The sequence below is a fragment of the Coregonus clupeaformis genome, chromosome 20 (assembly GCF_020615455.1).
Source record: "Coregonus clupeaformis isolate EN_2021a chromosome 20, ASM2061545v1, whole genome shotgun sequence".
Lineage (NCBI taxonomy): Eukaryota > Metazoa > Chordata > Actinopteri > Salmoniformes > Salmonidae > Coregonus > Coregonus clupeaformis.
The window spans coordinates 39,180,555-39,198,827 of record NC_059211.1 but is presented as its reverse complement, the minus strand read 5'-3'; the positions used below and the strand labels follow the sequence as shown (position 1 = coordinate 39,198,827).

At 41.1% G+C, this 18,273-nt stretch overlaps 1 protein-coding gene across 1 annotated transcript in view; it reads left to right on the top strand.

Moving 5' to 3' along the window:
- LOC121533381 (inactive N-acetylated-alpha-linked acidic dipeptidase-like protein 2) overlaps window positions 1–18,273 on the top strand; it is a 199,904-nt gene that overhangs the window by 95,814 nt on the left and 85,817 nt on the right. The window contains exons 5-8 of the mRNA XM_041839270.1: window positions 4,792–4,935; window positions 10,296–10,388; window positions 12,731–12,936; window positions 13,795–13,923. Coding sequence (XP_041695204.1) covers window positions 4,792–4,935; window positions 10,296–10,388; window positions 12,731–12,936; window positions 13,795–13,923 — 572 coding nt within the window. The remainder of the gene's footprint in view (window positions 1–4,791; window positions 4,936–10,295; window positions 10,389–12,730; window positions 12,937–13,794; window positions 13,924–18,273) is intronic.

The following is an 18,273-nucleotide window of genomic DNA, read 5'->3' as shown; positions in this document are numbered from 1 at the left end:
TGAAACACAACCAAAACAAACAGCAAATGCATCCAACAAGTTTGTAGAGTCACAAGCTTGATGTAATCATTACATACTAGAAATATGGGACAAAATCCTAACCTTTTTACTACTTTAATACACATGTAAGTGAATTTGTCCCAATACTTTTGGTTCCCTAAAATGGGGGGACTATGTTCAAAAAGTGCTCTAATTTCTAAACGGTTCACCTGGTATGGATGAAAATACTCTAAAATTAAAGCTGACAGTCTGCGCTGATAGTAATTTTAACAGTTCAAATCCAAAGTGGTGGAGTACAGAGCCAAAACAATAAAACATGTGTCACTGTCCCAATACTTTTGTAGCTCACTGTATTTAGAGACATTAAAAAACGGGACCGTTTCTTTTATACAGTTTTTCACACTGTGTATTCATATACAGTATTCTTCATATAGCTCATTCTAATATACAGTGAGGGAAAAAAGTATTTGATCCCCTGCTGATTTTGTACGTTTGCCCACTGACAAAGAAATGATCAGTCTATAATTTTAATGGTAGGTTTATTTGAACAGTGAGAGACAGAATAACAACAACAAAATCCAGAAAAACGCATGTCAAAAATGGTATAAATTGATTTGCATTTTAATGGGGGAAATAAGTATTTGACCCCTCTGCAAAACTTAGTACTTGGTGGCAAAACCCTTGTTGGCAATCACAGAGGTCAGACGTTTCTTGTAGTTGGCCATCAGGTTTGCACACATCTCAGGAGGGATTTTGTCCCACTCCTCTTTGCAGATCTTCTCCAAGGCTGGCTAGGCCACTCCAGGACCTTAATGTGCTTCTTCTTGAGCTACTCCTTTGTTGCCTTGGCCGTGTGTTTTGGGTCATTGTCATGCTGGAATACCCATCCACGATCCATTTTCAATGCCCTGGCTGAGGGAAGGAGGTTCTCACCCAAGATTTGACGGTACATGGCCCCGTCCATCGTCCCTTTGATGCGGTGCAGGAGACTAAAAAGATTTGGCATGGGTCCTCAGATCCTCAAAAAATTATACAGCTGCACCATCGAGAGCATCCTGACTGGTTGCATCACCGCCTGGTATGGCAACTGCTTGGCCTCTGACCGCAAGGCACTACAGAGGGTAGTGCGTACGGCCCAGTACATCACTGGGGCAAAGCTCCCTGCCATTCAGGACCTCTATACCAGGCGGTGTCAGAGGAAGGCCCTCAAAATTGTCAAAGACTCCAGCCACCCTAGTCATAGACTGTTCTCTCTGCTACCGCACGGCAAGCGGTACCGAGTGCCAAGTCTAGGTCCAAAAGACTTCTCAACAGCTTCTACCCCCAAGCCATAAGACTCCTGAAGAGCTAATCATGGCTACCCGGACTATTTGCACTGCCCCCCCCACCCCATCCTTTTTACGCTGCTGCTACTCTGTTAAGTATTTATGCATAGTCACTTTAACTCTACCCACATGTACATATTACCTCAACTACCTCAACTAGTCGGTGCCCCCCGCACATTGACTCTGCAACGGTACCCCCCTGTATATATAGCCTCCCTACTGTCACTTTATTTTACTGTATATATAGCCTCCCTACTGTCACTTTATTTTACTTCTGCTCTTTTTTTCTCAACACTTTTTTTGTTGTTGTTTTATTCTTACTTTTTTTGTTTAAAATAAATGCACTGTTGGTTAAGGGCTGTAAGTAAGCATTTCACTGTAATGTCTGCACCTGTTGTATTCGGCGCATGTGACCAATACAATTTGATTTGATTTGATTTGAAGTTGTCCTGTCCCCTTAGCAGAAAAACACCCCCAAAGCATAATGTTTCCACCTCCATGTTTGACAGTGGGGATGGTGTTCTTGGGGTCATAGGCAGCATTCCTCCTCCTCCAAACACGGCGAGTTGAGTTGATGCCAAAGAGCTCCATTTTGGTCCACAACACTTTCACCCAGTTCTCCTCTGAATCATTCAGATGTTCATTGGCAAACTTCAGACGGGCATGTATATGTGCTTTCTTGAGCAGGGGGACCATGCGGGCGCAGCAGGATTTCAGTCCTTCACGGCATAGTGTGTTACCAATTGTTTTCTTGGTGACTATGGTCCCAGCTGCCTTGAGATCATTGACAAGATCTTCCCGTGTATTTCTGGGCTGATTCCTCACCGTTCTCATGATCATTGCAACTTCACGAGGTGAGATCTTGCATGGACCCCCAGGCCGAGGGAGATTGACAGTTCTTTTGTGTTTCTTCCATTTGCGAATAATCGAACCAACTGTTGTCACCTTCACACCAAGCTGCTTGCCGATGGTCTTGTAGCGCATTCTAGCCTTGTGTAGGTCTACAATCTTGTCCCTGACATCCTTGGAGAGCTCTTTGGTCTTGGCCATGGTGGAGAGTTTGGAATCTGATTGATTTATTGCTTCTGTGGACAGGTGTCTTTTATACAGGTAACAAGCTGAGATTAGGAGCACTCCCTTTAAGAGTGTGCTCCTAATCTCAGCTCGTTACCTGTATAAAAGACACCTGGGAGCCAGGAATCTTTCTGATTGAGAGGGGGTCAAATACTTATTTCCCTCATTAAAATGCAAATCAATTTATAACGTTTTTGACATGCGTTTTTCTTGATTTTTGTTGTTGTTATTCTGTCTCTCACTGTTCAAATAAACCTACCATTAAAATTATAGACTGATCATTTCTTTGTCAGCGGGCAAACGTACAAAATCAGCAGGGGATCAAATACTTTTTTCCCTCACTGTATCTACTACTGTACATTGCATTTTTGTTACACTGTTTATACACACCAAATATTTATATGCTGGATTCTTATTTATATACTGGATTCTTGACATAGCTAATATATCTACTGCTGTACATATCATTCTAAGTATATATTTTTGGTTTATATACACACAGATTGCATTTGGATTACTGATACAGTGTTATTTGGGTTGTTAACTGGCATTCGTGATTTCTTGTTTTTTAGTTTTTTACTAGTATTTGTGAACTTCTTTGACATTTTTACTGCATTCTTAGACCTAGTAACACAAGCAATTCGCTGCACCCTCTATAACATCTGCTAACCTGTGTATGTGTACCAATAAACTTGATTTGATTTTATATTTGATTTTATTGTGAGTCAGCCATGGCCTCAGAGAGCCAGAAATCAAATTATCATATTTAATGATAGATAATTAATCTTGTTCTCAAGTGCCCATAAGTCACTCTTCCTGACCAAATAGGATATGTCAGTGTTAAGGGCCCAAATAGACTAAAATCACAATTTGTTAATATTCACATTCAGATGTTGTAATTAGCAAGACTAATCACTTCACACTGCAAGTAACCTTGAACTCTGTCCTGCTGTGAACGATTTCCATTGAGAGACCAACTCATTATCTAGCATTGTGACCGCCAATGAGTCAACTCTTCAGAGATAATGCAGAGGGAGCCCTTTTAATTCCATTCAGATAACTGTTCAAATAATTATATTTTGTTTGAGAGAAAAAACGTTTATCTGGAAAACACCATCAGCAGGAATAGTGTGGAGTTGAAGAGGCCAGTTTGCTACATTGTTATCCGAGTATGACTGTTGCTATCACCCCAGCCGAGCGCCGGCAGTGGAAAATGTAACCCTGCAAAATAAATGTGTTCCTAAAGCAGGATTAGGTTCACAGTTTGCCTGTTTTAATGAGGCTGAATCAATGGAGCATTTCGCCCATCTAAATCCCCATTGGTTTGCAGAAACCATTACTTCCAACTTAAAATCCACCAGCCTATTAGCGGGTAGCCTGCAAGCCTCAATCAGAGGTGGAGGGCTTTGATACGAGTGGAGAGAGAGAGAGAGGTCTTCTGCTGCCCTCACTGTCCTTCTCTCCTCTCCTTCAATTTCCATTTGGAGCCTCAGGTGCCTGCCTGCCACACTCTCCTCTCCTGCTTTAAAGCTAATTTCCTGCAATTATACACATTTTACCATTGGGTGGAGAGAAGATATGGCCATTTTAAAGCTAATTCCCTATCAGTTCTACACATTTTGGCATGGGGCTGAGAGAAAATGTGCAGTTTTAAAGCTAATTTCCTAGAAATCTAGACATTTTGCCATGTGGCTGAGACATAATGTTTCAGTTTTAAAGCTAATTTCCTGCAACTTTACACATTTATCCATGGCTTATGCCATGTTCTTATGCTATTGGAGTGACTCAAACATTATAACAAAACCAATTAGGCCCATGCCATGACAAAAATACTCCTGAATGCATAATTCTTTGAATTTTAGATTCTCCTAGACTGTCTAGCTTTTATTTTGGTGATTGTTAGTTCTCAAAGATTATCTTATTTAAAAAATATATGAGTCTATTATCTTTTCTAAATACTTTAAATATGGTATTAGTCTTTTAGGTTTACACCCCTAAAAAAATCCCACCCCAATGTTTTTTTTCAAGAATAAATCAATACTAATTATATTTGTTTTACTGCTTTGACTAAGGTGGCCCGAAAAAAAACACTTAGGTGACACGCCCAAGACTTTTCCAACAGACTGACCTTGTTAGTGTAGGGGGAGGTTTATGAGTGTGAAGCTCATACAGCCAGAACAGATCCTAAGCCAGTGACCAGGGATGTAGCTCAGTTGATAGAGCATGGCGTTTGCAACGCCAGGGTTGTGGGTTCGCTTCCCACGGGGTGCCAGTATAAAAAAAAAATTAAAAAATAATATGTATTCACTAACTGTAAGTCGCTCTGGATAAGAGCGTCTGCTAAATGACTAAAAATGTAAAAAAATATGTGTTCCTGTGTTATTCATTGCAGTGGGGATCTACAGGGAGGAGCGGCCCAACCTGACGTCTCTGCTGGTCCAGCCCATCTCTGCCTCCCTAGCCAAAAGGCTGCTCAACATCCAGTCTGTGGGACTGGGGAGTCCCTGTACCCCTCTGGCCATGCCTGCTGCTTCAGGTACAGTACTCCCTCTGTCTCAACCCACTCTACAAAGCATGTACTGCAGGTACCTCCTACTCTAGCCCATTTCCCCCTGGACAAACAGTGCTGTGAGGGGATGCCCCTAATGTTCCTAGTTGCATATCCTCAGAGAAACAGTCAAGAGTCCCTGTCTGGATGGACAGGAGGAGGATAAATGTTTCAGGTGCAGCAGGAGTCTTCTCCCGGCCTCTACATTAATCTTCTAAATATGATATAATGAGCCATTGAGCTCAGGAAGGAGACACAGCCAAGCTATTAGAAAACATTGGCCGGCCCTTCAGTCCAATTGCAGGAGTAGCTAGGTATGTGGCGAGTAAATGATGCTCCTTGATATACGTTCTGTGGAGGGAAGAGGAACTACACTGCAAAGTGGGTCGTTATGGCCCTGTGAATTACAACGACCCTCAACGTGGTCTCATGGTTATACTCGTCTTAACAATATATATATTCCAAGACCATTACAATTGTCAATCAGCCTCACTCATGCTATACGCCTGGGATTTATCTGAATCCAAGAGTGGATGACTAGCGGAGCACATTAAAGTGCCCAGGCACCTCAGAGGTCACATTTAACAAGGAATCTGGTTAGCACCGCCATTATTGAGGACTGTGGCTAAATCCATAAAAATGTCAAATTAGAAAAAATATTGGTAAGTGTATAATTGGATTTAAATGTGAGGGGCTTCAGTGAAAGGTCATGGTTCATATTGAGATGATGTTTTTAATCTGAAAATATATATAAAATGTATATAGTGTCTAATTTCCATTCAACGTGGTGACCTCTTATCTCCTATAATGTACAGTACCTCTAATTGTCTCACCTATGATCCTTTTACTGTCACTCATCAAACGTCAACACGAGCCCTTGATTGGACGGCTCTTTGTCACTTCAGACGTTAGTAGGCAATTAGACCTGTAACTGTTTACCTGGAATATCTCCCTAGTACAGCAGGCTGTAAACGCCCTGCCAGGTTTACACACATTAACAAGAGGAGTTGAATAGAGAATCAACCATTCTCTTTGCAGTGCCATCATGCTCTTCACCAGTCAGTTGAGGTAAAATGAGGTACATGTTTAGAGGAGTAAAATGGAATGGTGCTTTATAACCCCGTCACAGCAACACCAGACCCTCTCCAGGAGGAGAAAGCAGTTGCATTAACACTTTTTTAAATGGGGGGTATTAGGCTCTAATTCCTGCTATTGACTGAAAATCCCCTCTTATCTTTGCATCATCACCCAGGAGACCTAGCTAGCAAGTTCTGCAGTGCAGTTGTCTCTGGTTGATAGACAGTAGAGGATTTTGGCTCCAACGACAAAATGAAGGAAAACTGGCTTAAAGTCAAATCCCTTGCCAAATTCATAATAAAGAAGGTAAACACTCATGCTATCGGGGTGATTATGAGGCACATCTGATGTTGTCTTGGATGGCTCTACATTCTGCTCTTTTGAATCACCTCCAAAGGCAGAAAGGCATCTGCCAAGGATTTCAGCAGACAGTCAGAAGTGAATGTATGTGTCTGTGTGTGTCTGTGTCTGTGTGTCTGTGTGTTGGAGTATGTGCATGGATGGGTTTTGCTATACATGGCAATTTTGTCAACTCACCGTTGATATCCAATATATTACAACAGTAAATGTGGCAAATGATGGTGTGCATCATCTCTGAGAGGACCCCTGTCCTGCTGTTGACAGAAAGGCATAGAGGAGTTGAAGGGGTTAAGAGGAGAGGTTTCTTTAGATGTCTGCCTGGCTGGGTGAGGCTGTCTGCACCAGTCACTTCCCATTTTTCTATGTGTCCAAACCCCCCTGATTACTAACTGGAACAGCACCCTCCACGGCAGGCAGGCATCCCCCTGTCACGCTGCAGACACGGACCCACCGACCCAACGAGCCGCACCGCCACACACTGACAATCAATGGGGACAAAAATACCAGTGGCCACAACATGGTTGCTATCGATCCCTCACCGAGAGAGGGGTCCCAGATGTGCACCTTTTCAGGGCCGCTTACAAGCCTCCCAAGCATGACCTCCTAATGCCAAGCCCTGAAACGGACCACAGCAATGTTCCATTAGTTTGATCAAACAGGGGAGCACTGGTAATCTGTTCTCCATCGATTGGGCTAAAGCACTGACCACTCCAGAGATTTCAAATCATTTGTTTCCATCTGTCTGCCTCCTCTTTTTTAATTCCCATTCAATTAAGGCTCACTGTATTGCTTGGCCATTCTCTAATTGCATGCAGCTCTGCTCCATGGAAACAAGACATAAACTGCGAGGCCATGAGAGGTTTAATGGTTCTACCTACCTGTGTCCAGTTGACGTCATGCCTCTCTCAGCGCTCTCCAGCCGCTCCGGAGTGGATAATGCATTGTTCACACCATTGAAGGGAGCAGCACACCACTCAATGCATTTGAGAGGGACTTATTCATTATTGTGTGTATTTTTTCCCACTGTAGACAGGACTGGCAGGGCGATTTCATCTCTCTTTTATTCACCATAAAGAATTTGATACCAAAAGGAGAAGCCCAGACAAATTGTGATTTCAGTGAATTACCACTCCCAGCCGCATACACCCGGCTCTCCCAGGCCCCAAACGAATGCCATAAGTGTAACAAATTTTCAGAGCAATTACAGCTCCGCTGCAAAAACCTATTTGAAATAACTTTATAGAAACACTCTGGGGCCTTTAATTACAAAGCTATTGATTGCTAGGTGGAGGTAGGCCAGTCCATATTGGTTTCCCTCCTCTACTGATTAAGCTCTGTGAAGAAAAGAACAAAGCGACATCTACATTTTGATTTGCTGGTAAATACATTTAAAAACCCTCAGTTGTGATTGATATATGAAGTATATTTGCCATAAAACACTTTGTATATTGACTCTTTTTGCACTAACTCTTGATTCATCACATATGCTGCTGTTACTATTTATTATATATCCTGTTGCCTAGTCGCTTTACCCCTACCTAAATGCACCTATCTACCTGAATTACCTCGTACCCCTGCTAATCGACTCGGTACTGGTACCCCGTGTATATAGCCAAGTTTATTCCTTGTGTTATAATTTGTCTATTTTTCTATTATAAAAAAAAATGTCTCTCTGTATTGTTGGGAAGGGCCCGTAAGTAAGCATTTCACTTTTAGTCTACACCTGTTGTTTACGAAGCATGTGACAAATACAATTTGATTTGATTACATGCATTTTGTATAGTATTGTATTGTACGGTACTGTAGTATCTGTTGATGGTTCACGAATTTGAACCTGCTAGCTATAGAGAATGATAATGAGCTGCAACACTTAGGTACTTGATCAATACTGTAAGCTAGAGGTTCATAAACCGTCTGTGAAACTACCCAATTTCAACCTTAACTTTGATTCAGTCAGACAATTGACTAGATTGAAATGTAAATAAAACCATATAAACATGATTTCAAGTTAAGGTAACCCATTACCTTCTGCTACCCGGTAGTGAAAGCCCTATACCTACATGCCACAGTTTTAATATACTTCTGTAAGCTGCGTGTTCATCTTCTGCTCTTTAGCCAAAGTAATTTGTGCTGTTGTCAAAAGTGATAAATGGGAAAGTGTGCTTGTGAGAAGTCCACTGAATTTTTATACGAAATTAAATTACTCATAGAGGGGGAAAATGCTCTGTCAACTAAACAGTATATACTGCGCCCCTCCATCCCACTATTTGTGTCCAGGGCTTACATCTTCACTGGCACTTCATCTTAATTTTTGCATCCAAGCAGCCTAATAAAAAAGTAATTGCCTGTACTGTATACCCCGAGGCCAACACATCTGGATGCTATCTGGGAACCTTTCTTTAAACAGAATTTTCAATCCTGCATCGCCTTCCTACCTGCGGAGAGCCCACATCCTCAACACAGAGAGGCTCCCGTTTGAACTCCCAAGGTGCAAAGTCACAGAAAGTGACTCTGAGGAGGGGAGAGAAGAGAGGGAGGAGAGGAAAGAGGAGAGAAGAGGACAGGAGAGGAGAGGAGCAGAAAGGAGAGGAGAGGAGGGGAAGGGGACGAGAGAGGAAGAGGAGGGAGCTCTTCCGGGTTGCCTTTCATCTGCCGGTGTATTGATATAATTTATATTCACGCCCACACCCTGACCCTTTGTTCCTTAATTGGCTAGAATCTCAGACTGCAGAGGAAAGGAAATGTAAAGGATTCTTCATGAAAACCTCTGGGTGATTTTCCTCTCTGCACCAACCCTTCAACTGCTCTGTATACTTCTACTTTTAAAGTACAACCAGACTGTATACACTTACCAATATTTTTTCTAATTTGACATTTTTATGGATTTAGCCAAAGTCCTCAATAGTGGCGGTGCTAAACAGATTCCTTGTTAAATGTGACCTCTGAGGTGCCTGGGCACTTTTAGCAGACGCTCTTATCCAGAGCAACTTACAGGTGCAATTCGGGTTAAGTGCCTTGCTCAAGGGCACATCGACATATTTTTCACCTAGTCGGCTCGGGGATTAGAACCAGCGACCTTTCAGTTACTGGCACAACGCTCTTAACCGCTAAGCTACCTGCCGCCCGATTTGGCTTTAATCCCCTCTGTTTTGGTTCTTGGGCCCAAAGTTTGATAGGGTGAAAGACATTTTAGCATGAACGTAAGAGCCCCGGACCCACAGCAAGACCTGAGAAGATAGAAATATAAGCATAGATAGAACCAAAGCATATAGCCTATAGCTGGCTTAAAGTATATGTTTTGTACATGTACTGTAGAAATCTGTGCAATAGTAAATTATGTGCTGATTCAGTATGTTAGAAGAACAAACATACTCCCTTCACTAAGCCCTCCTGGGGGTCTTGCACTCATGTTGGAGTCTTACAGTGTCACTACACACTCTCCCCGCTGCCCTTAAATGATTACAACTGTCAACAAAATGTCATTTTGTATAACCCACTTACCTGCTTCCAGTGTGTGTGTGTGTGTGTGTGTGTGTGTGTGTGTGTGTGTGTGTGTGTGTGTGTGTGTGTGTGTGTGTGTGTGTGTGTGTGTGTGTGTGTGTGTGTGTGTGTGTGTGTGTGTGTGTGTGTGTGTGTGTGTGCGTGTGTGTGTGTGTGTGTGCGTGCGTGCGTGTTGGCCAGTAAGATTGACATTCATTTCTCTACCTGGCTGAGGGACAGTGACATTAATGAAGATGAAACAAGTGTATACAGGAGGAGGAATATAAAATCACTTCTTTCTTCTTTTTTTTGTCACCTGGGTGATGAATTCTGTTTACTATCTTTTTGGAAGCCATTATGTTGTTTGTTGTTGTCCTCAGAGGGATAGGGAAGAATGACCTAAGGCCTGTGTCTGTCTTATTGTTTTACAGAGAGGAGGAAGATACAACTAACTATTGGAACCCACTCAACATACAAGACAGTAAACAATGTGTGTGGATACTTGAGAGGAAAGGCCAATCCAGGTAAATATATATATTTTTTAGTAGACAACTGAGTGCACAACAACCACACTAAATCCATAATGACTTTGAACATTATGCAATCATGTCGATATGGAAGTAGTTGCCTTATCTCAGCCACCTTTAATAACAAGAGGAAGTAATCTTGTAAGACTCACAGACTAAGCATGAACACTGGCACACTCCAAAGTATAATCTCCAAGATAACTGCTTATGTGATTAGTCCTCCCCGCTGTGCCCTCTTTGTTTCCTGAGGAGAGAACCAACTCAGGAAGTGTGTGTGGAGGAAAATGGAACGTCCAGGTGCTGAAACAGCTTTTTTGTCTGTTGTGTAAAACTGCTTCCTTAAAACAATGTCTGCCATCGCCATCCTGGCTGGCCCAGACGCAGGTCATTTAGCGGTTGGAAAAGGCCTTTAAATGACGGTCCTGCATTGGTGCCTTTAGGATGATTTCAGTAAAGTCCCTGGTGCAGAACAAGCCTTTAATCCAGGGTTCTTCAATCCTGGTCCTGGAGGGCCGAAACACTTCTGTTTTTTATTTCTACCTGGTAGTTAATTGCACTCACCTGGTTTTCCCAGGTCTGAATTAGCCCCTGATTAGAAGGAGAGGATGAAAAACAGAGGTGTTTCGGCCCTCCAGGACCAGGATTGAAGAACCCTGCTTTAATCTCTTCCCTTCCCCAGAACGTGTCGTGCCAGGACATCTACCTGTCTAAATTACTGAGCAGATTTAGACATTGACCAGCTTCCATACTCATTTGCGTAGACTATCTAATTAACATTGAATAGTTTAAAGTAATTCCTCTAACTTTTCTTACACAAGGAAATTTGGTGTGAGGTTGGGTTTATTTAGGCTACATTGACATCTGATTTGCCTAATAAAAGACACCATCATTTCAACGTGTGGCTAGGTATACTATAACTCGTCCATGGTTGATTTGATCTTTGGAAGTTTAGAGGTAGTTACCATTAGCCCTGTCAATATGATGCCAAATTCATGATATTAATAATACACTTTTACTTTTTGATATTGTCTTAAGTTTGACCCCATTTCAATGTTTACAACACTGGTTGAAATTAGATGAAAACAGTATTGGTTGATTACTTTTTTCAAATCCAATGTATTGCACGTCACAATACAAATTACGTTGAAACAACGTTGATTCAACCAGTGTGTGCCCAGTGTGATGCCTGTTTTATTCTGTTTGTGTTATTGGTCTCCAACACTTTGACTTTTTACTCATCCGTCTTTCACAACCCTTGTCGGCTTTCAAATGCTCCCCACCTACACTCTTCTTTTTATTTTTTATTTTTATTTTTTATTTATTTTTTATTTTATTTTTTTTTGGGGGGGGGGGATGGATCAGCTTAATATTGCAGATAGATTGTATCTTCTATCAATGTAATTGTCTGCATCACTTCCAATCCCCCATGTTTTATTTTATTTTTTATATATATATTCCCCTTTATTACTTTTCAACCCCACCATCCTTTCCCTACTTGGAGTAAATTAGTGAACAACAACGCCCAGGCCTCTACTTCCGGTCTATACTTACTATCTACACCTTATGGACAGAGTTAATTTTACAATAATTCTATATCTATATATATATATATATATTTATTTATTTTTTTGCTCCTGAACTTCTTCTACTCTCAACCTCTCCGATCATTTTCATGATGTCCATCCGGTTTGCTTCTAAATGCCATATCTTTCTAACTGTGCTCTTTCCCAAAAGCTCCCAACATACAACCTATATACTTATTATGGACACAGTATGCTTACATTATTAGCTATCTTTGTTATTATTTGTTGTTATTTGTTATTAGTCCCATCCTTCAACTCTATTCAATACCTCCCATCTATCTCTTAACACCATCCATATAGGATTTCTATTTGCCATATATATTTCAACCGTACTGTGATGTTTTACAAAAGTTCTGAACCTTTCTATTCTCATTGCTTCTACAGATTGTGAATTAAAAATAAACATTTTTGCTAAAAGTATTATTATATTATTGATTGATTGACTATGACTACACTCTTCTTACCCAAGAAGGATATAATAGACTATATCTTGCTAGCTCTCCTACACAAGATCCTGGAAACATTTTAGTTGTTTTTCAAACCTCTTCTGCCTCTCAAACTAAATCAAGTCCAAATAAAGAACTCCATTACAACAACAACTCCTCTTTGTGTAAAACCTTGCCGCGAGCAATCTCTTTTATTCACACACACAAGTTTTTGTCTTTGCTAAACAGACAGTCAGACAGAGTCTCAACCCTTGTGTGTGTGTGTGTGTTCTGTCCTCTGGGTGTGTCCCTCTCCTCTGTCTGTGCACAGATCGATACGTGCTGGTGGGCAGTCGCCATGACAGCTGGCATAAAGGGACAGCAGCTGATTGGCGCGGCGGCTCTGCCATGATGACTCAGATCATCACCTCGGTGACCAAGCAGGCCCGGAGAGGCTTGGAGCCCGACCGCACCACTGTCTTCTGCTCATGGGGGGGATCAGCGCTCGGCAACATCGGCTCCTTTGAGTGGGGAGAGGTAAACCTGCATGAATCCCTTGTCCCTCCTCTGTGTGAACCCGAGTCTTAGCATGGAATTACCCTATAGCGCTTATATACTGTACCTGCTAAAAGTACTGTATACACATGTGTTTCAGTGTGTTTATGTACTCTATACATGTGTATCAGTGTGTTTATGTACTTTATACACATGTGGATCAGTGTGTACCAAAGAAGTGCTGTATGTGTTTTTCCCTGGTGAAGCAACATTATCTGGTTTAATAGGAGGTCAAAGGTACTGTATTTACTCACACTGTGTTCACTTCAGCTCTGCACCACAAGAGAAAAACAGGGCTTTCTGTCAGCCCTTAAGGCTTCAAGCAATGGAAAATAAAAAAAATAACACAAAAACAGCTCTTGACTCTCATACGTCTTCAACAAACCATGTTGGAGATTCTAAGGGAAAGATTGGAAGGCAGTAGCTGCAGCCAAGCATTAATAACATTATCCTGGCAGTTAGTATGTCTCAGAGTGCAATGAGGACTATTGAGTTTAAAATTCAAAGTCAAGTACTAGATATAGCAAGATTACTAGAAAAACGTTGCCACAGGCGTTTTCTATAATAATTCTGTGGAGTACCATCTCAACCAATGTGTAGGCTATGATGTGCTATTTCCTGTTTGCTTCAATGTACAGTTTATCCGGAAGGGGACCAATGTCAGACATAATGTGTATCAAAACAATTAGTTTGTCATTTGCTATTCTGTACACATTCACGGCCTTGATTTTCCTAGGAAATGTGAAGACCTTGATGAGGATTCAGATGCTGCACAGATCCTAGTGATGTATTGTATTGTATTCCAGAGCTGAATCAGCATGTTGTGTTGTGTTGTTGCAGGAGAACCGGGTGGTGCTGCAGAGCAGGGTTGTAGCCTACGTCAGCCTCCACAGTCCTGTCAGGGGGACGGAGACCCTGCGCTCCACTGCCTCTCCCTCACTGCTCCAACTCACCTCAGACATCCAGAAGGTACAATGTTATTCTATCCCTCCACATTCTCTCCTTTATACTGACCAATCGGTATAATTTTTTATATCCTATCTTTTACATAGGTGACTAAAAAATAGACAGTTACCACATATTATTCTCTTTGAGGACTTGAGGAATCCTCACAGAAAAGTAGAGATGATCGGTCAAGCGGTCAAAGTCCATTGCTTCAACCTGAGACACCTTGCAAATTACTGTATTTTAGATTTTGTTTTTTTCTCTCTGGGGAATGATTCCTCTATCTGCTGGTTGCTACCCTGAATAATTGTACATTGTGATGGAGGAGTGTTGAAAAGGCTAACTTATTTAAACATTGCCAGTATTCCCTTGTTCTTGGTTAGGGAAGCTACATGGGGGTGAGAGGGTGGACTCTCATGGCAGAATGCTCCATTATTTCTCCTCTTGCCAAAATCCTGTTAATGAACCTAAATGCCAGTCCACTTGTGACATTTGAGGAGTAATAAAAGCGAGCAGACCTGCCATGGCAGCATAGAGCTTAATCACACAGAAGGGTATAGCTCACAGAGAGAGGAAATGACCTCTACTCTACACACAGCAATATATTTATTTTTCTTCCTTAAATTTGTGTATGAAGCCAGGTAAAAAGAAAAACATAGTTATTTTACAATTAAGCCAGGTTTTCAAAGTGATTTATGTCCCAGATAGGCTACTGTAACTTTTTTGTGGACCGTTGACTGTGCTGTTTGTTTTTGGTCTTACACTCTCCTGATTATTACTTTTTTTTTGCCCTCTGGCATCAGCAAAAGCAACTAGACAGTTTATTCATTTTTCACTCCTTCATACAGACAACTACCTGTATAATGTGTTACTATTGTCATCTGCTCCTTCAGAACATTTTAATGACTTATGGTAGCAGTAGACAATCAGAGCAAGGGAATATAACTGTCAATATTAGCATGCTAATTGAAAGAAATCCCATCAAAACAATGCTGCCAGGTCGTCTCTATATGGCTGGCGTTTGCTAATTGCCATTGACTCATTAGAGGGTACAATTCCAAGGATGGAGTAAGTGAAAGGTGTCTGTTCATTGTGCATAGTGAAATATGTAACATCAGCTTCAACAGCAATAGTTAACAGCAAAACTAGGATTTGTGAAACTACAAACTAGTGTTTCTTCTCCATCATTTGTGTAATGTGTTCATGGGAAGAGCTGCTAAACTCCAGTGTGGTTTGGTTGCTCATCATGCCACACACATGCATCCTCGTGCTCCGTGTCTCTTTGTCCTTATTGCTCATTCCGTTGCAGCCGAGTCTGTGAATAGCTCCAATCACACTATTCATCTTTTCAAGTAGCACTCTGAGGCACCAGGTAGGCTCACCGGTCTCTATATTTTGAGACACATAATAAATCATGTTTTTGCTTGCGCGGTAACACTTTCTACTTATCTTACTTTGCAGCTGTCTTCAAAGCAGAGATGCCACAGTGTTGATGTGTTTGGAATGGGTGCTTTGGAACCAATTATAATACAACAGATACTTCTTTGGGGATTACAGAGCCAAGCATACAAAATAAATTGGGAGACTTTCATCATTTAATTGGGCATTGTTGTAGCGATGTGTGTGTTTTTCGTTCTATAAATTTTAAACTGAAGCTTCGCAGCGGATTGGCCGTTGCTGGAATGAAATAGGAGCAGTGTCACCCTCATCAAATATTCCTTCAAAGTAGAATCATCCACCAACCATTTCTGGAAATCTCCAGAGTTTAGTTTTACGTATGGGGACAGGTGTTTGTTGTGGGACATTTAATCCACCATTTGCAGTGTGTGTTTAAAATGACCATATATTGGGTCATTCGGATATAACCAAATGTTTCCCATGGAGTCCACAAGGCTGTTTGTTCTTCAGTGCCGTGGATCTCCCACAGGAACCCAGTTACTTTTATCTGTTGCTGTGATTGTGCTCTGTGGACACTGGGGCAACGCAATAAATGTGCCCGTCTCGGCATGCTGTCTGTCTGATTCTAGATTCCTATCGAAGATAGGCTGCGCTAAACCCTGTTAAGCCTTAATAATCCACTTTAAAGTTCCCATCTATTGCATTTTACCAGGGAACAAGAGATTGTCTGAATTGATTCACTGTATGTTGTGGCCAGTGAGTGCTCAACCTTATCCATGAACAAACAAGCCGGGAATGATTAGATCACAAAGATTTTTGTGCCAGAGCTGATCTTATCGAAATATGGTTGCCATAAAAGTCTCTCCCTGCTGGGGTTCAGGAATAGACCACAGTGGCATAAATAATTTCAATTACAATTGACAAGTAAATCCATGAACCATTATTCGTAAATGTCGCCTGAAATATACATAGATATACTGATGCATGCATTTTTATATTTAGTGGCAGGGACACCAAGTTTCACTACTGAGTAGAGCTGCACCTTAGGATTCAAATGACTCTCTCTCTCTCTCTCTCTCTCTCTCTCTCCCCTCTCTCTCTCTCTCTCTCTCTCTCTCTCTCTCTCTCTCTCTCTCTCGTCTCTCTCTGTCTCTGTCTCTCTCACTCTCTCTAGGCTGTACATAAGTGACCTATATAGACCTTGACAGTCTGATAGTATTCTGATGGAAAATCCATTTAGAAAAGCAGTCTAACTTGTAATCCTTTCAGAGAAGTCGCTTCTGATTAAAACAGGTGTAGCAGTACACAAGCTTTCAAAATGTGTTTGTCAATGCAGAACTCAGCTGTGGGGATTCATATTGGAAATAGTTCATAGATGTTGGGCTGTTAGATCCATTCTGCACTCCTACTAGTTCAATCTGTCCAGAGAGAAATTACACTATTGCCCATATGAGTATTATCTACACAAGATATCTCTCAAATTCACTCTGCTTAACTTAATAGCCTTGACATAGGATGTATAGATTGCAGAACATAGAAACTGCAAGGAAGAGTGATCCATTTGTTTGTTTTGCATACATCTGTCTTGAAATGTGGAAAAGCTCATAGTAAATAATTTGGATGTGTCTGTGAGTTTATAGCCATGGTATCAGTGTTGTGGTTTAGAATCAGTATGTGTCTGAATTACAGCGGTGCTGTGAAGGAAAACCTTGTTCAGGAAACTCATGAATTCCAAATACCAAACAGAGAGCATCATATTCTATAATTAGCATAATAATCTTTGTATCACCGTCAATGGGTGTATTTTTATTAATCTAGGCTATTTCACATCTGCTGCAAATCCTAAACACAGTACTGCAAATGCTAATATCTGTCATGAGTGGAGAATGAACACGGTTATTTCTCTCCCACAACATTATTTATGGACCAGGGCTCGTATTCATAAAGCCTCGCAGAGTAGGAGTGCTGATCTAGGATCAGGTATCCACTGTCCATGTAATGTAATCTTATTCATTATTATCTAAAAGACAAAACAGATCCTAGATCAGCAGTCCTACTCTGAGAAGTTTTATGAATACGGACTTGAATACCAATACTCAATACTATGCTTTTACAGTAGCCTACTTTATCTATGGAAATAGCAGGCTCATTGTTATACTGTAAGGAAACTCAGGCACTGGCAAGTCATTGTAGAATTCCAGAAGAACAAGCAGCCTTAATTATCACTATTAAAAGCCCAATTACTCATAATGGATTTAATACATTTTCATTCAGGAATGCTCTCCCTTCTTTAGTCATGCATGCTATTGCAAAGATTAGTGTGTTTTGAGGGATTTTATTGATCATTACACCTTGAATTGAGTGCATTTTATAAACATGGTAGCCCTTTACACTCGTACCCCGTATACTGGTTGAAAATGGCGGATTTGGCTGTACAGTAACATGCTATAAATGATGCCAGAGCTCTGGCTCTGTGCTTCACAGCGCTTTATGGATTTTGACTGACAGCCGTTCTGAACATGAACAACTTGCACGACAAGAAGTCGCCCCCATCCCTCCCACTAATTGAGCAACTTTTGCAAATTGTTGGTTGTATGATTGAGGGAAATGCTGTAAATTAAGAGGATACATTTTGAAAGATGAGACGTTGAGGATTATAAAAAATACCACTTTGATGTCATACAAGCAAGCCAAACAACCGTGCGTCCAAATGTACACTCACATTTCCATATCATAAAACTCATGTCATATACACTGAGTGTACAAAACATTACATAGACTGACATAGACTGACCAGGTGAATCCAGGTGAAAACTATGATCCATTATTGATGTCACTTGTTAAATCCACTTCAATCAGTGTAGATGAAGGGGAGGAGAAAGGTTAAAGAAGGATTTTTAAGCCTTGAGACAATTGAGACATATATTGTGTATGTGTGCTATTTAGAGGGTGAATGGGCAAGACAAAATATTTAAG